Source organism: Carassius gibelio, chromosome B17 (assembly GCF_023724105.1).
Source record: "Carassius gibelio isolate Cgi1373 ecotype wild population from Czech Republic chromosome B17, carGib1.2-hapl.c, whole genome shotgun sequence".
In the NCBI taxonomy this organism is placed as follows: domain Eukaryota; kingdom Metazoa; phylum Chordata; class Actinopteri; order Cypriniformes; family Cyprinidae; genus Carassius; species Carassius gibelio.
Genome location: NC_068412.1, coordinates 550,404 through 575,616, shown reverse-complemented (window position 1 = coordinate 575,616; position 25,213 = coordinate 550,404). Strand labels below are relative to the sequence as shown.

The window sequence follows — 25,213 nt, the reverse complement described above, 5'->3', positions numbered from 1 at the left end:
AGGATTACTTTTAAATAATTATTGTAGAAACAAGTATGATTTAAATCATTTATAGAAATCTTTCAAAGAAAAATAATATGAATTTTATGTATTTTACTGATAAAATGACCCTCACTTAATTAGAATAACAAGCTGAAATATTGTGAACTGTATATTAAGAATAATTCTTTATAGGCTTTATGGACAGACACTTTTTGAGTGACTCTTGAAGGATCAGCACCACATCCTCTTTTACCACTGTTTAAAGAATTTATCTTACAGAACAGATGCAAATTAATTTTGGATAGCTTGAATGGTTTTGTCGTGGTGATTTTTTGAAATAACAGTAAAAAATTAACCAGTAAATGTCTTTTATTTTTTTAAAGTGCAGCTTCTAAACACTTCAAAAAAATGTACACATAGAAGACAAGTCATTCTGAGGAAATATGCATAGTTTCATGACTATACAACACTATATGGATGATAGAAAATTAAAAAACTATCATAGATCTGATGTCACTCTGTCCCTCTGTCACAGTGGGTAGTGTGTGTGTGTGTGTGTGTGTGTGTGTGTGTGTGTGTGTGTGTGTGTGTGTGTGTGTGTGTGTGTGTGTGTGTGTGTGTGTGTGTGTGTGTGTTAAGTGAATTAGGTGTGAAACTATCAGGGAGCATTTAGTCTCCAGCGCCAACATTTTACAGAACTGACACTTTCCTGGAGTCTCAGAATTACAATGTGTCAGGTTCTGAGAGATCTAAGATTCCAAAAAATGATTTAATTAGAATACCATGAAGTATTGTGAAATACTATATATTAAGGCTTTATATATAGGCTTTATGAACTGATTAGAGTGACTCGTGAAGGACCAGCACCACCTCCTCTTGTTCGATGGTTTGAGGAATATATCTTCCAGAATCCAGGATTAAGATTTAGGAGCTCATTTTTATTCCACCTCCTTTCCTGAAAAGTCTGGCTTGCAGAATTGACTAAAAATTAATCTTCACATTAATTCCTAATTATTTTGCAATTCTTTTTGTCAGTTCTTCTTGACCTGTTTTTCTTTTCCAGCTTTCCTGGAGTATTGTATAGCACTCATAAATGATTAAATAAAAAATAATGGTAGTTATTAAGATTTATATGGTTTGGAATTGGTAAAATGTGCTTGGAAAAAAATCACAATAAAACAATGTTGAATGAATGCTATATAAATATTGTTCATGTTAACATAATGTTTATAGACGGTTTCAACGGCATCAACATAAACAAACGTTAATGCGCGTGAGCGCTTTTGTGGACCGGTAGACTCCGAATAGAATAAATAACAACAGCCAAGTCCCTCTAGAGTAGATATTTTTTGATAACAAACAAAATGTGTTTTCTGTGTGGATCAGGCGGACTTAATGAAAATGCTAATTCATTATTTGCCAGCAGGAGATGTTTTAAAGCATAGACATAAAGCGCAAGAAGTTTCCCCAGTAACAGCTGTAAACAAAGCAGAGCTGGTACGCTCACATGCTGCTTTATCAGGCATATAACATGCAAGTCTTCTTTTAGAAATACAGCGATATAAAAACACCCGTGCCTCGTTTTGATATTTAAACATAAAAGTAAGGAATTATTATTATTAAACGTGCAGTACGTTACGTAACGTTACGTTACTCATGTTTACTTAACGAAGCCTTTTTGAAAATTGATCAGTTTTAAAATTGTGGCGAGTCTCCAAAAATAAATAAATGTATGGGAAACACATCCCGCAGCACAACCATCTGAGCCCAACTTCAGTCTACTCATCACCTTGACTTTAACTGCGTTTGTAGATGGCACAGCAGCCAGACCGATATACACAACACAGACCGGAAGTTAACTTAGGTCCAGACGCGTGCGCCCGATGAAACCGTCTATAAATGGAATTTTATTGTAAAGTGTTACTAAATATATATATATATATATATATATATATATATATATATATATATATATATATATATATATATATATATATATATATATATATTGTTCTGTGAATGTGAATTTAAAGTCTAGATGATTCGGATTAACCCTTTAACTGCCATATCCCTTAAAACCTCACAGCCAGAGGGATATTCTGAATGCATGTGGCCGCTGGGCACAGTTTACCTGATGCCACCGGGGTGGCGATGGCATTGGTGGCTTGAGCCCGCCATCGCTGCTTGCAGCTATATTTATTCTTCTTCTTCTTCTTCTCCCGAATGAATCGCATTTTTGAGGGCTTTAAAATGCTCAAAAAGTCATGAAACTTTGCACACGCGTAAAACCAGGTGAAAATTTTCGTCTGATATAGGATTCAGAAGAGGCTGTGGCAAAATGGCTCGACAGCGCCACCTATACCAAGAAAATCAACAGCCTTCCAGCTATGTTTCACGTACATGCACGAAAATTGGCACACATATGTAACACACCAATACCTACAAAAAAGACTCTTGGAGTGAAATTCTAAACCCAACAGGAAGTCGGTTATTTTTAATATTATGAGCATATTTTGTGTAATTTTGGTCATTTCCATGCGTTGTATTTTAACGAACTCCTCCTAGAGAGTTATTCAAATCAACACCAAATTTGGTATGCCTAATCTAAAGGCCTTTGCGATGTTAAATTGCGAAGATCTTGAGTTTTCGTTGAAGGGCGTGTCCGTGGCGGCCTGGCGAATTTCGATGATTCGCCATGAAAAATGAAGTTGCTATAACTCAGACATACAATGACCAATCTGCCCCAAACTTCACATGTTTGATGAGACTCCGAAGCTGAACAGATTGACATGCCCATATTTAGTCATAGTCATAGCGCCACCTATTGGCAACAGGAAGTGACATATTTTACGCTGCGACAAACTACTCCTAGAAATTTTATGACATCAATGTCTTTTTTGTGGTCAGTCTAATCTAAAGGCCTGTGTGATGTTCAGTTGTGAAGATCTTGAGTTTTCGTTAAAAGGCTTGTTCATGGCGCCGCGACGAAGTTCGATGTCTCGCTATGAGAATAAAAGATGTTATAACTCAGACATAAAATGTCCGATCTTCCCCAAACTTCACATGTGTGATAAGAGTCCTGGCCTGAACAGATCTGAAGGCCAAAATTCCATTGGGTGTGGCAAAATGGCTCGATAGCGCCACCTATAAACTTTCAACGGAGTGCATATGCACATTCAATGGAGTGCGCCTCGAGCTATGTTCCACGTACATGTACAAAAATCGGTACACATATGTAACACACCAATACCTACAAAAAAGTCTCTTGGTTCGAAATCCGAATCCCAACATGAAGTCGGTTATTTAGAATTTTCTCTGCAAAATTGGCGCTGTTTTTGCCTTTTTCAGGGGTTGTACTTTAATGAACTCCTCCTAGAGATTTATTAAGATCAACAGCAAACTTGGTCAGTTAAATCTAAAGGCCTTTACGATGTTAAATTGCGAAGATCTTGAGGTTTCGTTAAAGGGCGTGTCCATGGCGGCCTGACAAATTTCGATGTTTCGCCATGAAAAAGGAAGTTGCTGTAACTCAGACATACAATGTCCAATCTGCTCCAAACTTCACATGTTAAATAAGACTTCTGCCCTTAACAGATCTACATGCCCATATTCAGTTATAGTCATAGCGCCACCTGTTGGAAATAGGAAGTGACATGTTTTACGCTGCGACAAACTACACCTAGAATTTTTTTGAGATTAATATATATTTTGTGGTCAGTCTAATCTAAAGGCCTGTGCAATGTTAACTTGTGGAGATCTTGAGTTTTTGTTAAAAGGCGTGTCCATGGCGCCATGACAAAATTTGATGTCTCGCCACAGCAAGAGAAGTTGTTGTAACTCAGGCATAATTTGTTCGATCTTCCCCAAACTTCACATGTTCGATAAGAGTCCTGCCCGGAACACATCTGAAGTCCAATATTCCATTATAATGATAGCACCACCTGCTGGCACCAGGAAGATTGGCACATATGAGCAAATTTTGTGTCATTTTTGTCATTTCCATGCGTTGTATTTTAACGAACTCCTCCTAGAGATTCATGAATATTTAATTCATGAATCTCATGTTTGCAGCTGAATGTTCGTAATTGATGGATGGACATCTATGCCCGGGTAAAGGACATCAGCAATCCGGCACAGAGAAAAAGAAAACTAAAGAAATTTAGGGACCGTCTCTAAAGTTACATGTGATATTGTTATACACTTTTCTAACGTCAGTAGCATTTAAAGAGAATAACTTACAGTCATAAAAACAACTGTAATTGTTCATCTAGGTGTAATTGTTCATCTAAAAATAGAAAATAAGATGCAAATAGCTGACAAAACCAGCAGCAGTCCTGGAGTGTGATGTGGCTAAAGCCTCTGTTTCAGGATCAGCAGCAGCTCGGCGTGTCGTCGCTGGGCCGCAGTCAGAATGGTACGAGCACAGAAACATCTCCAGATCAGGACACACACATCAGTGTGTGTGTGTGTGTGTGTGTGTTATTCTGTGTGTGTTTGTAGGGAGCGAGGCGTGTGAGGAGATCGTGAGTAAGAGACCCAGACTGACCGAAGCAAACGGACACGAGTCGCAGCACAAACACACATCTGAGCAGATGTATTACTTGGACGCCTCCAAAGAGGGAAACGTGGCGCGATTCTTCAACGTAAGTGTAGCAGACGTTACCCAGAAAACACGGCATCTGCTGAAGACTTGCACTGACAGACGAATGATTGATTGAATATTGATTGATTGATTGTTGGACCTGCAGCACAGCTGTGAGCCGAACCTCTTCCTGCAGAACGTCTTCACGGACACACACGACCCACAGTTCCCGATCATCGCCTTCTTCACCAGCAGGTGAGACGCGTCAGACTCTGAGCGTGAGCGTGGAGCTGATCTCTCATCACCTGTCTGCTTGGTTTCTCAGGTGTGTTAAAGCTGGATCTGAACTGACCTGGAACACGTGAGAGAAACCACCACGACGCTTCATACTGTAATGACTGTCCAGAGTTAAGTGTTCGGGAATTTGTATATTCAATTTTGCCTGATAAATAAAATATTTCAAGCTCTTTATACAAATGGCCTTTCAAGGTTTTTGTTCATTTTTATTTTAATCAGAATAGGAAATATCTGTATGTGAAGTTTTTAATTGTCAGTCATTTTGAGCCCCACTGGTTGAGAAAGACTGAAGATATGAATGCAGAAAGACAAGAGATATTTTATGAGTGAGAGTTTTTAAGTGCTGAAGTGTCACTCTTGAATAATATTTTATGGTTCATGAAGAAGCTTTAACATTAGAGTGAAAGTTCTTTATAGAAGGAAACGGTTCTTATGATCACAATGTTTTTCACACTAAGAAACATTGGTGCTTTTGAGACCTGAAGAGTCGAAGGTTATGTGGGAAGCAAAATGGTTCTTATGTGATCCTCAAATCGGTCTCAGGAGATCCACTTTCCTGCAGAGTTTAGCTCCAGTCCTGATCACACACACCGGTGGTTTTCTAATGCTCCTGAAGACACTGATTAGAGTTAGAGATAAAACTCTGCAGGAAAGAGGATTTCTGGAGTCAGATTTGAGGATCACTGCCAATCTTTATTAACGGTGAAAAAAAAAAAAAATCCTGAAAGCTGAGCTAGGAATGAGATTTAGTTATTAAAAAAAAAAAAATGAGTAGCTATTAAACATTAGATTATGAATCATGAGCTAGAGTCTCAGAGTGCTTTTAGCCTATACTCAAAATACAAACACTTTGAAGTGCATTTTGGTAAACACTACATTTATTGCAGAAATACAGGTCACAGAGCTTTAGTGTTGAACATTGAGATAATGGTTCAAGGGTTTCTAAGAACCTTACGTTTGATCATGGGGAGTCTGCTCTGAGTTAATCTTTGAAGGCTACAAGCATAAAGGACCTAAAAACCACAGACGAGACCAAGAGGAGGCCAGTTGAGGTTTTATGTGGGACTTCAGAAACCTGTGACCAGCTTGAAAAGCCTTCAACTACAGTTGCCAACCAACTTGTTAACCATATATAAAGGTGTGGGTTGTTTTTATAGTGCTCTGGGACATTCATTAGGATTTCTCCTTAAGCCACCAACCGAGGGTGAACAATAATCTGTAGATATCCACAGGTACCTTTACGGTTTCCATTAAACCAGTAGAATAGATCCCATTAAAGTTCTGTGATGCATCTATGGTGTATTCTCCAGCAGGGTGGAACTTCAGATACAGCTCAAGACCAAAACCAGACAGACTTTAGAGAAAAAACAGATTTATTAAAGTTAAAAGCACCAGTCAAGTGCTCGAGCAGAGTCCGCTTCAGAAGCCCCAAAGACGTCCAGTCCCAGGATTGGCGGGTCCCGTGGGGCTTTGGTCTTCTTGGGCAGGAGCTGCACCTGGATGTTGGGGAGCACGCCGCCCTCCGAGATCGTGACGCCGCCCTGCAGCGCATTCAGCTCCTCGTCCTTGCGCACCGCGAGCTGGATGTGACGCGGCGTGATGCGCGGTTTCTTGTTGTTGCGGCACGCGTCGCCCGCCAACTCCAGCACCTCCGCGCACAGATACTCGATGACCGCGGTCAGGTACACCGATGCCCCGGATCCGATGCGCGGCGCGTAGTTCCCCTTCCGCAGGAGACGCGCGACGCGACCCACGGGGAACTGCAGCCCTGCGCGCATCGAACGCGACACGGAGGACTTGCTCTTCGGCGCAGCGACCAGCTTCTTACCGCGTACGGGCATGATGCACACGGCTATGGGGAAAAGTCTTTGAAGATCAAGGGATCTAAACATGGAAGTTAGAACACCACATGGATTAATGCATCTGCACAGCTGACAGAAACGGTCAGATCAAGTACCTGAAGAGTCCAAAACTGACTTAGATATATTAAAGTGCAATTCAAGTTAACTACTTCGGGACAAATAGGCCCAATGACTTATTTTACAGTTTTGAGCCATTCCAAACAGTAACTACCATAAAAAGTTAAAGAACTAACTACAAATGTAAAGTCTAATTTAAATAGGCAAATTAAACTTACCTGATTACAACACCCGTCAAACAAAGAACAGCAGCAGTTGTTTGATTCTCATCGAAGACTCTTGTGTTTTATACTGAGTTTAACTGAGCTTCACCTGTGCACATGAGCTGGAGCCAATCAGGGCTTGGAGTTGATTATTTCGTAATTAATCAATTAGAGTGAGTCTCAGATTTTTTATTTATTTATTTTTAAATGTTAAGAATTTAATAATTACTAGTCATAGTTTGAAGTGGATTAAATTTTATCAAAGCTGTACTGAAGCCAAAATGATCCTACTGTATTTAAGAAATAAAGTGTATTTAAATGGCAGCTATTTGCTTATAAACTTATATTATTAGGTGATATTTAAATGTTTATTAGGGGCCAAGCACCGAGGGTGCGTAGGCACCTATTGTAATCGGTGGCGTTATTATTCTGCTTCTTCTTCTTCTTCTTCTTCTTCTTCTTCTTCTTCTTCTTCCGCCGCAAGTCTGTGGCAGCCCATAGAACCGATTGCGGGAAACTTGTATAACTTGGCACACTGATAGAGGACAACATTAACTATAGTAAATTTGAAGTCTCTAACTCCAACTACGGTACAATGGTTACAAAGGTACAATGTTGTTACAAAGAGTGCATTTGATTTCACAAGAAATGTTTTGAAGTTTGAAATTTGAATGTCGTGACAGAGTTGTAGTCGAGATGAGTTTGAATCAATACCGAGACCACGGTCGAACATGCTCCCGAGTCCATAGAAATATAGAGACCGAGTCCAAGACCATTTTTCCATATATCATTTAGGAACATGTGGCCTCAGTCTGGAACCAGACTCAAATCAGCTGCTTTCGACTACAAGACATGACAAATGATTTGAAATGGAGGCAGGAGGATAGGAAAAACAGGTTATGAAAAGGTGATTATAAACGTTTTTCATAAACTTTTCGAGTTTGGTATTGAATAGTAGCTTGAAACCCAAACTCTCAGATCATGATTCTTCAAGCCTCGTGTTCTCCGCTGGAGAACTGAAGCGCTTTTCTAGACACTATTTCTGGTAATGTTGCTGAAGCTATATTTAGCTTCTTGCAGCCTCGCGCTGTCTGGAAGCTCCGCTGTGAGGGCCTGTGAATAGGACTCGATACTGAAAGTGGCACAGCAATGATATAAGCTCTTGCTTTTTAAAAGCTGTTCTACCTGTGGGAGGCAGATGGCCGTGACAGGACCAACTGGAAGCAGCTGCATGTGACGCGCTCAACACTGTGTGCTTTCCAAACCCAGTCCATCAGAAATATACACTAATGTGTCAGTCAGTGTATCTGCATCAGATATTATACAGCCTTTATATGTAGCCATGCACATTATATAGAATTAAGAGTTTTACCCAGATGACTTGATTATTTCATAGCCATATTATACTAAGTTGTTCTCTCGTTTTAATCAAGTCATGGCCACATATTAATTTGTTCCCCTATTTTAATGTAGTTAAGTTGTGGTCTTGTTAAATTGACCAGTGCACTTTAGCATCTTGTCTTACAAAGGTTTTTTCAGCAGTGATGCCATAGATTAAAAATTTGGGGTTCCTTAAAAAACCATTCAGTTCTTAAGAGAACCCATTTTTTCTTAGTGAAAGAACACTGGAACCTTTTGTGCAACTGAAAGATTCAGTGGATGTTAAAGGTTCTTAATGGAACCACTGATGGCAATAAAGAACCTTTTATTTTTAAGAGTATATAAAAGTTTTTTTATTTTTTATCTCTTTGGTGTTCATACTACACATTGTTGGTGCAGTATGACAGAAGATATTTTAGTTTGCTTAGGAGGTGCTCTTGTACGATGTCCAGGCCCAAAGTTATGCCATTTTCTCAGCCAACACCGAAGTGCACCAGTGTTGGGCGATATGCTCAATTGTCATATAGTCCTATCGTCAGCCTGTGAGATCGCTATAAACAATATTATTGTGCTAATGTATTTAATTATTTATTTACTCAGTTAACTTCATATTGTAGCATATTTTAGAGTGTAAAAGAATAGTAAACTAATTAGGGACAGGACTTGATTTTATCACTATTCGACAATTTGTAGGGCTTTTAATAATTTATTACTAGTTAGTATTATTTTACGCATCTCACGTGGTCTTGGTTACATTATGCACGTCCTGATTCTGCCGAGTTCGACGCGTCCCTGGGTCAACAAGGGAGGTGCTTAACGTAAATTTGAGCAACCAATCAGATTACTCACGTCACGTGACATGTGCCCAGCCTCAGCTTGCGCGCCACTATTTGAATTGTGTGCTTTGACGTCGCCTTCATTTTACAAAGGTAAGTGCATATTATTTAAAATGTGCCATTTCAAATGTGTCCATCCCTGCTCAGCATAATATATTATTTTTATTAATATATTATTCATAACTGACGCGAACATTCGCTGAACTGCGCATATATTAAGGTCCAAATCGCCAAACCCCGATCCTATCGGACAGGAAGGTGCCCACGATCGTTTTGCCCCGGTCCGGTGTGGCGTTTCCCCCGTGATCGCGTCGTCGGATCTTTTTGTACGATTATTTATATCACTTTTGTCATGTATTCGTTTAGCAGATGCTGATACTAATCCTTCTGTGAAAGAAAGGCTAAACACTTTTGCGGATGGATGGGGGGTTTGTCGTCCATAAACAACAAGGAAATATATTGTGTTGACCCGGCGACATCATTAACCCGTCCAATATACAGTACACACATTTATCAATGACTGTATTTAGATAATAATCATTATTATAATAATACAATATCCAATTTAAAACAATCATTAATCTCTCACTATATTGTAGTAATGATAATACAAATAATAATATCTTGTGTTGACCCAGGGACGTCATATTCTTGTGATGACCCAGGGACGTCATATTCTTGTGATGACCCAGGGACGTCATATTCTTGTGATGACCCAGGGACGTCATATTCTTGTGATGACCCAGGGACGTCATATTCTTGTGATGACCCAGGGACGTCATATTCTTGTGATGACCCAGGGACGTCATATTCTTGTGATGACCCAGGGACGTCATATTCTTGTGTTGACCCAGGGACGTCATATTCTTGTATTCATATTCTTGTAATAATAATAACAATATCTTATATAAGGCCAAGAGTAATCTATCACTATGCTGCAATAATAATAATAATAATAATAATAATAATAATGAAATATCTTGTGATGACCCAGGGACGTCATATTCTTGTGATGACCCAGGGATGTCATATTCTTGTGATGACCCAGGGACGTCATTCTTTATAGCTCATCTAATATGAGACAAACAGTAATTAATCACTTTATTTTATTATTATTATTAATAATAATAATACAATATCTAATATAAGACCAAGAGTAATCTATCAATATACTGCAATAATAATAATAATAATAATGAAATATCTTGTGTTGGCCCAGGGACTTCATTCTTAATAGCTCATCTAATATAAGACAAACAGTAATTAATCACTTTATTTTATTATTATTATTAATAATAATAATACAATATCTAATATAAGACCAAGAGTAATCTATCAATATACTGCAATAATAATAATAATAATAATAATAATAATAATGAAATATCTTGTGTTGACCTAGGGACTTCATTCTTTATAGCTCATCTAATATAAGACAAACAGTAATTAATCACTTTATTTTATTATTATTATTATTAATAATAATAAAACAATATCTAATATAAGACCAAGAGTAATCTATCAATATACTGCAATAATAATAATAATAATAATGAAATATCTTGTGTTGACCCAGGGACGTCATTCTTTATAGCTCATCTAATATGACAAATTAATTAATCACTTTATTTTATTATTATTATTATTAATAATAATAACAATAATAATACAATATCTAATATAAGACCAAGAGTAATCTATCACTATACTGCAATAATAAACTACTTAGGAAGTTTATTGAGTAAAAAGTCATTATTAATACTGAATATGTGTTCCCTATACTAAAGTGTTACCTGTACTGTTACTATTTATATAACTTTTTTAAAGTAAATATTAAATTTGTTAAATTTAACATTAAATCTATTTTTCTTTTTTCATTATAGCTTTAAGATTTTATATCAACTTTCAAATAATTCCTCAACAGGTTTGAAGATTTCTCAGTTCTTTGCTTATATTTCAAGGATCACTGGCTGGTAATAGGACACGCGTGGTCGGACAGTGCTACAACCATGCCAACTCCGATACAAACAATCTTGTTGAAAGGTGATATTTGCAATTAAACTTATGCAACTTCATTATGAGTTCATGCAAATAATGTAATAGAATCACAAGCATTTGGAATATAGTTATATAATAAATCAAACACAATCATATTAAAACATGTATTGTTTTTCTTTGCTTGTCTAATCAGATTTTTCCATCGCCTAAATATCAGTTTTTGTTTGGCATTAGGAACCTTAGACTGGATCTTATCAGCATTCTCATCAAGAAGACAGATGGATACTTCCAGGTCATTCATGATTTACAGGCAGACAGTTTGAAGAATGAAAAATGCTTCTTTGAAGACTGTTTCTGTAGCTGCCCAATAGGAGTCAGAGGACATCGCTGTAAACACCTTGTACTTGTACTTACTGATCAAGTGAACACGATTCTCAGAAGTTTCCTGATTTGAATTATCAAATAAACGGACGTGCTAGTGTAATTAAGCAAAATAAGCTTTACTCCATTCTGTGCTTTGACAGAAAAGAGGTACATGTAAGTGTGCATATGAGAAATTAAGTGCAAGAGACTTGTTTTTTTTGGTTTTGTTTATTTTACTATGTATTGTTTTAAAACAATGAAAAATTATGTAATCTTTAATTGTAAATTAAGCTAAGTAAACCATGAACATTTAGCATTACTCTGCTGTCTGAATGCGTTCTCTAACAGTGATATATTGTATATTTAAATCAATAAACTGTAACATTACTTAATTGAGATGACAATGTTTGAAACAATTACAATTCATTTGTTATTGTGTTCACTGGATCAGTGTACCTCTACTTAAACTGACTGATTAAAAATGAGATGACAACATCTACAACTTGTGGTCCAAATCTATGGGTCAGCAGACTAAAAGGTGAATCCTCTCCCAGTTTTTTCCCTCAGCAAGCACTGGTGAGTACAGAGTGTATTCCTGCAAACACAAATGGACAGATTTGTAAGCAAGAATCAAGTAAAAAAAAAATAAATACAAAAAAATCTATAGATAGAGCTACAAATAATGAAGTCCCTGGGTCAACACAAGATATTTCATTATTATTATTATTATTATTATTATTATTATTATTGCAGTATAGTGATAGATTACTCTTGGTCATATATTAGGTATTGTATTATTATTAATAATAATACAATAAAGTGATTAATTACTGTTTGTCTTATATTAGATGAGCTATAAAGAATGACGTCCCTGGGTCAACACAAGATATTTCATTATTATTATTATTATTATTGCAGTATAGTGATAGATTACTCTTGGTCTTATATTATTGTATTATTATTATTAATAATAATAAAATGACGTGATTAATTACTGTTTGTCTTATATTAGATGAGCTATAAAGAATGAAGTCCCTGTGTCAACACAAGATATTTCATTATTATTATTATTATTATTGCAGTATAGTGATAGATTACTCTTGGTCTTATATTATTGTATTATTATTAATAATAATAATAAAATGACGTGATTAATTACTGTTTGTCTTATATTAAATGAGCTATAAAGAATGAAGTCCCTGGGTCAACACAAGATATTTCATTATTATTATTATTATTATTATGCAGTATAGTGATAGATTAATCTTGGTCTTATATTAGATATTGTATTATTATTATTTTTAATAATAACAATAAAATGACGTGATTAATTACTGTTTGTCTTATATTAGATGAGCTATAAAGAATGAAGTCCCTGGGTCAACACAAGATATTTCATCATTATTATTATTATTATTATTATGCAGTATAGTGATAGATTAATCTTGGTCTTATATTAGATATTGTATTATTATTAAAATGAAGTGATTAATTACTGTTTGTCTTATATTAGATGAGCTATAAAGAATGACGTCCCTGGGTCAACACAAGATATTTCATTATTATTATTATTATTATTATTGCAGTATATTGATAGATTAATCTTGGTCTTATATTAGATATTGTATTATTATTAATAATAACAATAATAAAATGAAGTGATTAATTACTGTTTGTCTCATATTAGATGAGCTATAAAGAATGACGTCCCTGGGTCATCACAAGAATATGACGTCCCTGGGTCATCACAAGATATTTCATTATTATTATTATTATTATTGCAGCATAGTGATAGATTACTCTTGGCCTTATATAAGATATTGTTATTATTATTACAAGAATATGAATACAAGAATATGACGTCCCTGGGTCAACACAAGAATATGACGTCCCTGGGTCATCACAAGAATATGACGTCCCTGGGTCATCACAAGAATATGACGTCCCTGGGTCATCACAAGAATATGACGTCCCTGGGTCAACACAAGAATATGACGTCCCTGGGTCATCACAAGAATATGACGTCCCTGGGTCAACACAAGAATATGACGTCCCTGGGTCATCACAAGAATATGACGTCCCTGGGTCAACACAAGAATATGACGTCCCTGGGTCATCACAAGAATATGACGTCCCTGGGTCAACACAAGAATATGACGTCCCTGGGTCAACACAAGAATATGACGTCCCTGGGTCATCACAAGAATATGACGTCCCTGGGTCATCACAAGAATATGACGTCCCTGGGTCAACACAAGATATTTCATTATTATTATTATTATTATTGCAGTATAGTGATAGATTACTCTTGGTCTTATATTATTGTATTATTATTATTAATAATAATAAAATGACGTGATTAATTACTGTTTGTCTTATATTAGATGAGCTATAAAGAATGAAGTCCCTGGGTCAACACAAGATATTTCATCATTATTATTATTATTATTATTATTATTATTATGCAGTATAGTGATAGATTAATCTTGGTCTTATATTAGATATTGTATTATTATTAAAATGAAGTGATTAATTACTGTTTGTCTTATATTAGATGAGCTATAAAGAATGACGTCCCTGGGTCAACACAAGATATTTCATTATTATTATTATTATTATTATTATTATTATTATTATTGCAGTATATTGATAGATTAATCTTGGTCTTATATTAGATATTGTATTATTATTAATAATAACAATAATAAAATGAAGTGATTAATTACTGTTTGTCTCATATTAGATGAGCTATAAAGAATGACGTCCCTGGGTCATCACAAGAATATGACGTCCCTGGGTCATCACAAGATATTTCATTATTATTATTATTATTATTATTATTGCAGCATAGTGATAGATTACTCTTGGCCTTATATAAGATATTGTTATTATTATTACAAGAATATGAATACAAGAATATGACGTCCCTGGGTCAACACAAGAATATGACGTCCCTGGGTCAACACAAGAATATGACGTCCCTGGGTCAACACAAGAATATGACGTCCCTGGGTCAACACAAGAATATGACGTCCCTGGGTCATCACAAGAATATGACGTCCCTGGGTCATCACAAGAATATGACGTCCCTGGGTCATCACAAGAATATGACGTCCCTGGGTCATCACAAGAATATGACGTCCCTGGGTCAACACAAGAATATGACGTCCCTGGGTCAACACAAGATATTTCATTATTATTATTATTATTATTGCAGTATAGTGATAGATTACTCTTGGTCTTATATTATTGTATTATTATTATTAATAATAATAAAATGACGTGATTAATTACTGTTTGTCTTATATTAGATGAGCTATAAAGAATGACGTCCCTGGGTCAACACAAGATATTTCATTATTATTATTATTATTATTATTATTATTGCAGTATATTGATAGATTACTCTTGGTCTTATATTAGATATTGTATTATTATTATTAATAATAATAATAAAATAAAGTGATTAATTACTGTTTGTCTTATATTAGATGAGCTATTAAGAATGACGTCCCTGGGTCATCACAAGAATATGACGTCCCTGGGCCAACACAAGATATTTCATTATTATTATTATTATTATTGCAGCATAGTGATAGATTACTCTTGGCCTTATATAAGATATTGTTATTATTATTACAAGAATATGAATACAAGAATATGACGTCCCTGGGTCATCACAAGAATATGACGTCCCTGGGTCATCACAAGAATATGACGTCCCTGGGTCATCACAAGAATATGACGTCCCTGGGTCAACACAAGATATTATTATTTGTATTAGCTATTATTACTACAATATAGTGAGAGATTAATGATTGTTTTAAATTGGATATTGTATTATTATAATAATGATTATTATCTAAATACAGTCATTGATAAATGTGTGTACTGTATATTGGACGGGTTAATGATGTCGCCGGGTCAACACAATATATTTCCTTGTTGTTTATGGACGACAAACCCCCCATCCATCCGCAAAAGTGTTTAGCCTTTCTTTCACAGAAGGATTAGTATCAGCATCTGCTAAACGAATACATGACAAAAGTGATATAAATAATCGTACAAAAAGATCCGACGACGCGATCACGGGGGAAACGCCACACCGGACCGGGGCAAAACGATCGTGGGCACCTTCCTGTCCGATAGGATCGGGGTTTGGCGATTTGGACCTTAATATATGCGCAGTTCAGCGAATGTTCGCGTCAGTTATGAATAATATATTAATAAAAATAATATATTATGCTGAGCAGGGATGGACACATTTGAAATGGCACATTTTAAATAATATGCACTTACCTTTGTAAAATGAAGGCGACGTCAAAGCACACAATTCAAATAGTGGCGCGCAAGCTGAGGCTGGGCACATGTCACGTGACGTGAGTAATCTGATTGGTTGCTCAAATTTACCTTAAGCACCTCCCTTGTTGACCCAGGGACGCGTCGAACTCGGCAGAATCAGGACGTGCGTTACATTATACTGTAAAGAAACGAAGGTTGTTACATGTTGTTTAAGGAGAATGAAAACATGAAAACACATAGACTAATGTACACTGCAAGACCTCTAACATTTGTATTTGTTTAGGTAATAGTCAAATAGTTATTTTAGCTACTAAAAATGCCATATTTTAAAAACACAAGAAGTACCATGTAACACTTTTTAAATTTGATTTGTATTTTTTTAACGTAGTTATTATGGAAACTTTAATATATTTAAGCGTTAACTGAATGTAATGTTTTCAGACTCATATGATTTGTATTTGCTATTTAGTACATGTAATTTTATTAGCTTTAAATGTTATATTGAACAACAAACTTTTGTTAAAATGGCTTTACATGTGTGCAGAGGTGGGTAGAGTACCCAAAAACTGTACTCAAGTAAAAGTAAAAGTACTTATAGAAATATTTACTCAAGTAAAAATAAAAGTAATAGTCTGACTAGTTACTTTTGATTAAGAGTAAAAAAGTATCGGATAAAAAAACTACTCAAGTAGTTAGTTACTTTGGATCATATACTGAATATCTATAGTCTATTTTTATTTAGATATATAGATACAATTTATGTAATGAGTGTGTGTGTGTGTGTGTGTGTGTGTATTTTTTTATTTTTTCATCAGCCTTTATTCCAGTCTTCAGTGTCACATAATCCTTCAGGAATCATTCCAATATGTTGATTTACTATCAGTGATGTTCTTTTTAGCTTTCTATTAATCAAAATATTCCCAAAAATATGAAGCAGAAAAACTTGGTAATAGCTGGTAATAAATCAATATATTAGAATGATCTCTGAAGGATCATATGGCTCTGAAAACTGGAGTAACAGCTGATGAAAATTCTGATTTGCATCACTGAATTAAATTATATTTTAAAGTATATTAATTATGTATTATATATGTATACATAACCTCTGACACAGAGAAGAGTGAAGACTCCTCACATGACCGCTAAGTCACCGAACATCTGAACATGACGAACCAAATGCACATTAACAGATCTTCTTTTGAAAATATTGTGGAAATATCAATATTAATTGTGTCTATGTGAAGGCATTCCTCCTTGAACAGAGCTAATGCGGGTTTGGAGGGTAGTCATTTCATACTCTATGACAGCTTATTTAATGTAAAAATTATACATTGTATTTAATGTATAAGTTACACGTACAACAAACTAATGTCATAGTGGTATCATGTACTGTAATCGAATGTAGCCTAAGTTATACCTGTTGAACCGTAGACAGCACATGCTGTGTTCATCTAATAAAGATCTTCATCGCTAGCAAACAATAGCCTTTGCAGATTTGCTTTCAGTTGACTGTAGATCCAAAGCCACGTCTTCAACGCTCTTGATGTTCTTAAACTTTCTGTTACAACTCTGAGTGAACAGCTTCAGACGATCAGCGCAGGCAACAGGAAACTGAACGAATCATTCAAACTGATTCACGAATCAATTCACTGGTTTGCCAACTGGTTTGATCAAGCTTTTGAACAGAATTGACTCAAAATAATGAATCATTCGCAAATGGGCATCGCTTATTGCCCAGAGAAAAGTAGAGGGCACGTTTGGAATAAACAGAAGCATTTATGACTTGTATTGCATTAAGATAAAGTAACGAGAGGTGCGTGGCCCACAGTAACGAAGTAAAAGTACAGTTTTTCCACTAAAAATGTACTTAAGTAAGAGTAAAAGTACCCATCTTAAAATATACTCCAAAAGTATTAGTTTCACAGAAAATGTACTCAAGTAAATGTAACTCGTTACTACCCACCTCTGCATGTGTGTTAGTATGTTAGTTAACACATCAAAATAAGTGTATAACAATTCAATTGTTACATTTTAGAGTATAAAAATATTTAAAATGTACATTAAAATGTTTAATTTGATATTGTATTACAGTAAGTACACTTTATAAAAGTGTACCTACGACATTTGTGATCCCGTATGGAGTGAGTTTTGGTTCTTTATTACATGCGAGAAAATAAAAGATCTGATAGAGAAAAAAAAGTTTGAGAGAAAAAGTTATCACACTGATAGCAAAAAAAACATTTCATGAGAGAAAAAAGAATATTTGAGAGAAAAAGTTTTCATGCCAATAGCAAAAAATAATAATATTTGAGACTAAAAAAAGTTTTGAGAGAAAGTATTTTCTCATAGAACATAAAAAAATATACATTTGAAATTTTTAAAATTATTTCTGAGAAAAAAAATCTCTCTCAAAATACTTTGAAAAAAACTCTCAAATATATATGTTTTGCTATTAGTGTGAAAATATTTTCTCTAAAAAAAAAAAAGTGTTTCTCTCGAAACGCTTTTCTTTGCTCTTGATGCAATTTCTTGCTCTCGTGTCAGGATTTTGCTTTCACTGTGAGAATTGTGTCATGGGCGGGGCCACGTTCCTATTGGCCAGTCGGGTGAGCATCGTCTTGTCTTGGGAGTCGAACTGAATCATTACACCATTGTTCGGTTCACCTGCATAGATGCCGCCTCTGCCTTATGGCTAGTTAAGTTGAGCAGTGAGCACGGACACTCCAATGTTTGGGTAAGATGATGACACACAGCTGGCTGAGCAAGTTCAGTATCACTGAAGATTAAACATTAAAAAATAGCACTCATATTCATGAATGAACGTGTATTATATTATTTGCTTGCTAATCGCTAGTAAAGCTAACCAGCCATCATGCTAGGTAAACTTGCAAACTCACCTGGTTTATACTATGTTTAAATCAAATGCCAAATTAATGTTTTGATTTAGATAGTTTCACGCCTTATTTAGTGAGTAGTGAGCTAGTTTCTACCTTTGCACTTGCTAGCCTCAAAGCACCTGAAGAGTAACTGCTTGTTCTTACAACCTCCCGCACAACTTTCAACTAACGTTAGTATGCATGGAAGGTGGCAACCCTACAACTAGCTAACGTTAGACAGTGATTGACATACCGTTTGAAAGATTTAAAAGAAAAAATAATTACCATGACAGTACAGGCACAAACATATTTGTGGGTTGCTAATGTAAGAGTTAGTCCTAGACCTGCAATTTACCTTGTCAGCTCTAGACCTCAGCTAGATGGTAAAAAATATTTAGAATAAGCCCTGTGTAGCTGAGTTTGCGAGCTATACATGCAGTGTAGCTAAACATGTGCAACAACCATACAAAGACTATTTTAAACAAAACTAGGTGGGACACTTTCAAACGGTATATCAATCACTGCTCACTACTCACTAAATAAGGCGTGAAACTATCTAAATCAAAACATTAATTTGGCATTTGATTTAAACATAGTATGAACCAGGTGAGTTTGCAAGTTTACCTAGCATGATGGATGGTTAGCTTTACTAGCAATTAGCAAGCACATAATATAATACACATTCATTCATGAAAATTAGTGCTATTTTTTTTTAATCTTCAGTGATACTGAACTTGCTCAGCCAGCTGTGTGTCATCATCTTACCCAAACATTGGAGTGTCATATGTCCGTGCTCAACTTAACTATCCATAAGGCAGAGGCGGCCTCTATGCAGGTGAACCGAACAATGGTGTTATGAATCAGTTCCACTCCCAAGACAAGACGATGCTCACCCGACTGGCCAATAGGAACGTGGCCCCGCCCATGACACAATTCTCACAGTGAAAGCAAAATCCTGACACGAGAGCAAGAAATTGCATCAAGAGCAAAGAAAAGCGTTTCGAGAGAAACACTTTTTTTTTTTTTGAGAAAATATTTTCACACTGATAGCAAAAAATATATATTTGAGAGTTTTTTTCAAAGTATTTTGAGAGAGATTTTTTTTCTCAGAAATAATTTTTAAAATTTCAAATGTATATTTTTTATGTTCTATGAGAAAATACTTTCTCTCAAAACTTTTTTTAGTCTCAAATATTATTATTTTTTGCTATTGGCATGAAAATTTTTTCTCTCAAATATTCTTTTTTCTCTCATGAAATGTTTTTTTGCTATCAGTGTGATAACTTTTTCTCTCAAACTTTTTTTTTTCTCTCAGATCTTTTATTTTCTCGCATGTAATAAAGACACATTTCTAACTCCATAATCCCGGACCACAAAACTGTGTCAATTAAGTGTAAACTTTTCAAAATAGAGATTTATACATCATCTGAAAGCTGAATAAATAAGCTTTCCATTGATGTATGTTTCATTAGGATCTGACAATTTGAGATACAACTGTTTAAAAATCTGGAATCTGAGGCTGCATAAATATCAAAATACTGAGAAAATCCCCTTTAAAGTTGTCCAAATGAATTCTTAGCAATGCATATTACTAATCAAAAATGAAGTTTTGATATATATGTAGGAAATTTATACAAATATCTTAATGGAACTTGATCTTTACTTAATATCCTAATGATTTTTAGCATAAAACAATTATGTATAATTTTGACCCATACAATGTTTTTCTTTGGCCATTGCTGGGTTAAAAATGTACCCCAGCGACTTAAGACTGCGTCTGGCAAAGAGCTCTGTTTGTGTTCACATTCCTGCTTGGTCTCGTTGCGGTAATGACTCAGAGATCTGTGGCATGTTGTTAGGCAGGTGTTGTGACTGGGAGATGGGACGTCGCTTTAAAGTCTACAGAAGGGAAGAAGGATATTCTGGTAATGCAACTGAATAACAAAAACAAGCGACACTCACAAATCTCCCACACACACGTTGGTTTCGTTCTGCCTAAAAACAGCCATGGGGTAAGACTAGTTTGGCTGAACGTTCAGTCCATGCCTCTGCTGGGCTCTGAATACTCCAGGATGAGGATGTACCGATCTTCCTCCTCAAACCAGTCCAGCATGTGCACGATGAAGGGGCTCAACGGAGGCCGTTTCAGCCAGAGGTTTAACGCCACTTCTGCAAACAGAGGCTCAGAAACCCCAGGCTGGTGAAAAGAGGTCAACAAACCATCAGCTGACTTTCACTCATATTTATTAAGAATTATTATTTGTGTTTCAATGTTCTATGCCAACTTACCACTGCGATGAACCTGTCTGCAAAACGGCCTGTCGAAAGCTTCTTTATGAACTTGATGGCGACCTGCAGAAGAAGAAGTTATTTTTAAGAGCAGTAGATGACGTCACTGATCTCTACGGGACAGTTGGTGAAGGTACGAGTGATTTACCTGCTGGTCGTCAGACTTACGGATCCCTTTGTGCACAGTGCCGAAATATCCTCGTCCAATAACTTCTTCCACCTCATAAAATTCAGACAAGGGAACTGTGGAAATGTCCCAAAAGAGCGAGTTAATATATGAGATTCAGAGTCAGAGTCAGACATCTTCACCATGTGACAAACAACCCCTACCAGCACCTAAACCTAACCATTTCAACCCTCTCCTTATTGTCCATGTACTGACCAGTCTCGGACAGGCACTAACCCTACCCAGAACAACCCTGGGTAAAACAGCCCTGCAAAAAATTGGCCGCTTCTGGACACTCTAAATACATATACCGGGTCATTCTAAATACATATACATTAAAAGAATGAGCTAACCTATAAAGGAACACTTTTTATGAATTTTGGAAAATGGGATAAACTGCAATTGGGTGATTTTGCTTTTAGTTTTCCCCAAAACTATACAGTAAAATGACTTGAAAATGAATACAGTGATAGTCTGGGTCCCTCTGAATACATATACATTAAAAGAATGAGCTAACCTATGAAGGAACACTTTATATGAATTTTGGAAAATGGTAAAAAGTGCAATTGTATATGACACTAGACCCACCTTCAGCTGGATCCGTGACACAGATTGCTGGTCTGATGCGGGACGGGCCCGGCTGAGGATCAGCTGAATCTGAAAGAGACATTCAGTACAAATCTCCATTTCCACGAATCTTCTCTTAGCTAGTGCTCTTCATCCAAACAGTACACACACATCTCGTGAGTGTCACCCGGCGACAAATATCTTGGGCACGGGTCAGCACATTTCACAAAACTTTTAGGACTTGCCTTAGATGTGCGTTTCATTTTCGCTGTAAGCAGACGTTTAAATCAGACAAAACAGTCCCTGAAGACGAAAAAGGATATTGTCATGGTTTCAAGGCGCCCTTTTTATATATCCAGGTCGCACGCTCATCATTCAAGCTGATGATTCACGGCTGTCGCCGGTCAGCATGATTCCTGTGAGTTGATATTTGATTTCAGACACCTGTCACACCTGAGGCGTTCCCCATAGCGTCGATGACGTATTGTCGAAGTTCCCTTCGAAAGGGAACTGGGTTGGGCTTTCTGGGATGGTACTCAAATGGTTCAGGTCATACTTAGAAGGGAGAGGCTATTATGTGAGTCTAGGAGAGCATAAGTCTAAGTGGACGTCCATGACATGCGGAGCCCCACAAGGCTCAATTCTAGCACCGCTCTTGTTTAGCCTGTATATGCTTCCACTAAGTCAAATAATGAGAAAGAACCAAATTGCCTATCACAGCTATGCTGATGATACCCAGATTTACCTAGCCTTATCTCCAAATGACTACAGCCCCATTGACTCCCTCTGCCAATGCATTGATAAAATTAATAGTTGGATGTGCCAGAACTTTCTTCAGTTAAACAAGGAAAAAACTGAAGTAATTGCATTTGGAAACAAAGATGAAGTTTTCAAGGTGAATGCATACCTTGACTCTAGAGGTCAAACAACTAAAAATCAAAAAGACCATTAGACAGCTGCAGCTCATCCAGAACGCTGCTGCCAGGATTTTGACGAGAACCAGAAAATCTGAGCATATCACACCAGTCCTCAGGTCCTTACACTGGCTTCCAGTTACATTTAGGATTGATTTTAAAGTACTTTTACTCGTATATAAGTCACTAAATGACCTAGGACCGAAATATATTATTGACGTGACATACAGCCAAGTATGGTGAATTCATGCTCTGCTTTTAACCCATCCAAAGTGCGCACACACACCCGGAGCAGTGGGCAGCCATTTATGCTGCAGCGGCCGGGGAGCAGTTGGGGGTTCAGTGCCTTGCTCAAGGGCACCTCAGTCGTGGTATTGAAGGTGGAGAGAGAACTGTACATGCACTCCCCCCACCTACAATTCCTGCCAGCCCATGATTCGAACTCACAACCCTTCGATTGCAAGTCCGCCTCTCTAGCCATTAGGCCATATAATATTTATTAATATAAAAAAAATATTGCAGATATGCTCACTGAATATAAGCCTAACAGAGCACTCAGATCGTTAGGATTGAGTCAGTTAGAAATACCAAGGGTTCACACAAAACAAGGGGAGTCCTCCTTTAGTTACTATGCTGCCCGCAGTTGGAATCAGCTTCCAGAAGAGATCAGATGTGCTAAAACACTAGTCACATTTAAATCTAGACTTAAAACTCATCTGTTTAGCTGTGCATTTATTGAATGAGCACTGTGCAATGTCCGAACTGATTGCACTGTATTTTATGTAATCACTGTATTTATGACAAATCATTTTATATTTTTAAATGTTTTAAATTCATTTTAAATAACTAATTTTATTTAAATAATTTTCAAAGTTTTAAAATAGCTTGTTTTATTTTTGTGATTATTTTTCTTCATTATTATATTACTTTCTTTTATGGGGCAAACAACACATATTAATCCACATGACCATCACAATAATCCACAAGTAATCCACATGACTCCAGTCCATCAATTAACGTCATGTGAAGCAAAAAGCTGAAGTCACAAAAAAGTGTACACTAAAACAAAAAAAATAAACTTATAAGAGTGTAAGGGAAGATGAAAGAGTGCTTAAATTCAAAAAGTGCACTTAAAAGTGCTTGATATATTCAAAGAAAAGGCTATGAAAAATTTTAAAATTCAAAAATAAACAGAGGGGAGGAGCCTAGGCCCTGCTCGGGGTATAAGAAGCTGCACACACAGCTCCCGAGTGAGAAGAGGATGACAGTTGATTTTTTGCTCCACCACATACATGGTGTTTAGAAATAAAACAAAAAAAATTAAATTGAGCTAAGAGAAGAAAACATTTATTTTACACAAGTCATGCCTGAAGAAGACACAGAAAGCTGTTGAAACGTCGCAATAAACGTCTCTACTTACCTTACTCAGCCCATGCCTCTCTCTCTGGGCCTCGCTGGTCTCCCTTTACGGAAAACCATACTGGATGTCTCCATCTGTAAAAAATCAAAAAAGATCCATATGGGTTAAGAGTCATGTAAATAGAATTTGTATATAGTTGGTTTAAATGTGATACACAAAAATGTACAGTAGTGAGCTAGAAAGAGGGATGTATCATAGCACAAAAAGGTGTATTTTTTTTAATGAAAGCACAGTTAAGGTTGAAAAGACAATGGGGGTGCCGTGAGTGATAGATAACACAAAAATATGTTGTAAAATAAAACAAAGGGGTGCTAAAATAGAAATAAATGGGTCTGTGAAGATAGTAACACAAAAAAGAGTTTCTCGCACCATCACCGCCACAATTGGCTGGAAACAGTGATGGATGAAACGGGAGAGAGGAGCAGGCAGCGAGGGCAGCCCGGTCACCTGCCGGTCAGAGAGCAGTGACCACACTTCCCAGTGGGTTTGCAGGGATGTACGTACATGAGTTTACGTATGCCATGTGCATGTAGGAATCTGAACAAAGAGCTTCCTCAGCACCGGTTTCCAGGAGAAATATGAACATTCTTTTCCTGTTATAAATGTGTCTGTGTAGCGGAGCGTCTTTACTGTGTGTGTGTGTGTGTGTCGGTCAGAGAGTGATGACCACGGCCGCCTGCGCTCTCACAGGGGGGTTCATTACAGCGAGTGACAGGGCCTCCTCTAAAACGCTGTCTGAGGAATACACACTCTGCGTGGGACAAAATAAACACCCGGCTTCGAGTGGGGGCACCATAAATTATTTATATCACCGGCAGAACAGCAGAGACGCTCTTAATATCGCTACCTGCTTGTTTGGACGCGTAAAAGATGATTTATCTCTTATGGCCACATTAAATTTCACTGCAATTGTGCCTTGTGCATTCTGGGGTCTGGGGAGACACAAAATGGTGGTTATAAACTGCTGCAGTTGTTTTCTGGAAACACAGAACGGAGTGGAAAGTGGCCTAGCGGAGTCTTCTGGCTTTTGTTTATTGCTAATAATATTATATCTAAATTGAAAAAGGGGTTTTACTCCAGAAGAAATAACTGCATGCACATATTTGGGTTATTAATAGG

At 36.5% G+C, this 25,213-nt stretch overlaps 2 protein-coding genes and 2 long non-coding RNA genes across 5 annotated transcripts; 2 read left to right on the top strand and 2 right to left on the bottom strand.

Annotated features, from left to right (window-relative positions):
• Positions 1-4,355: 4,355 nt before the first annotated feature.
• Positions 4,356-5,010, top strand: LOC127975864 (uncharacterized). Its single transcript, XR_008157631.1, has 3 exons — positions 4,356-4,625; positions 4,731-4,819; positions 4,890-5,010. It is a non-coding gene; the product is annotated as an uncharacterized LOC127975864 (long non-coding RNA).
• A 1,206-nt stretch (positions 5,011-6,216) lies between these two features.
• On the bottom strand, positions 6,217-7,142 carry LOC127975862 (histone H2A, sperm-like). 2 transcript variants are annotated; one of them, XM_052579884.1, is made up of 2 exons: positions 6,999-7,142; positions 6,217-6,745 (listed from the first exon to the last, which is right to left on the bottom strand). In XM_052579884.1, the coding sequence occupies exon 2, from the start codon at positions 6,700-6,702 to the stop codon at positions 6,244-6,246; it is 459 nt and encodes a 152-aa protein (XP_052435844.1). In that variant the 5' UTR covers positions 6,703-6,745; positions 6,999-7,142; the 3' UTR covers positions 6,217-6,243. The 2 variants fall into 2 exon arrangements, with proteins under 2 accessions (XP_052435844.1, XP_052435845.1); XM_052579885.1 differs by lacking the exon at positions 6,999-7,142 and adding an exon at positions 6,819-6,996.
• A 1,997-nt stretch (positions 7,143-9,139) lies between these two features.
• LOC127975866 (uncharacterized) lies at positions 9,140-12,074 on the top strand. The gene is made up of 3 exons (XR_008157633.1): positions 9,140-9,292; positions 11,124-11,242; positions 11,432-12,074. It is a non-coding gene; the product is annotated as an uncharacterized LOC127975866 (long non-coding RNA).
• Positions 12,075-20,773: 8,699 nt separating this feature from the next.
• Positions 20,774-21,904, bottom strand: LOC127975937 (serine/threonine-protein kinase pim-1). Its single transcript, XM_052579990.1, has 4 exons — positions 21,782-21,904; positions 21,176-21,270; positions 21,028-21,090; positions 20,774-20,935 (listed from the first exon to the last, which is right to left on the bottom strand). Exons 1-4 carry the CDS (start codon positions 21,861-21,863, stop codon positions 20,774-20,776), a joined length of 402 nt encoding a protein of 133 aa, XP_052435950.1. The 5' UTR covers positions 21,864-21,904.
• Between the last annotated feature and the right edge of the window lie 3,309 nt (positions 21,905-25,213).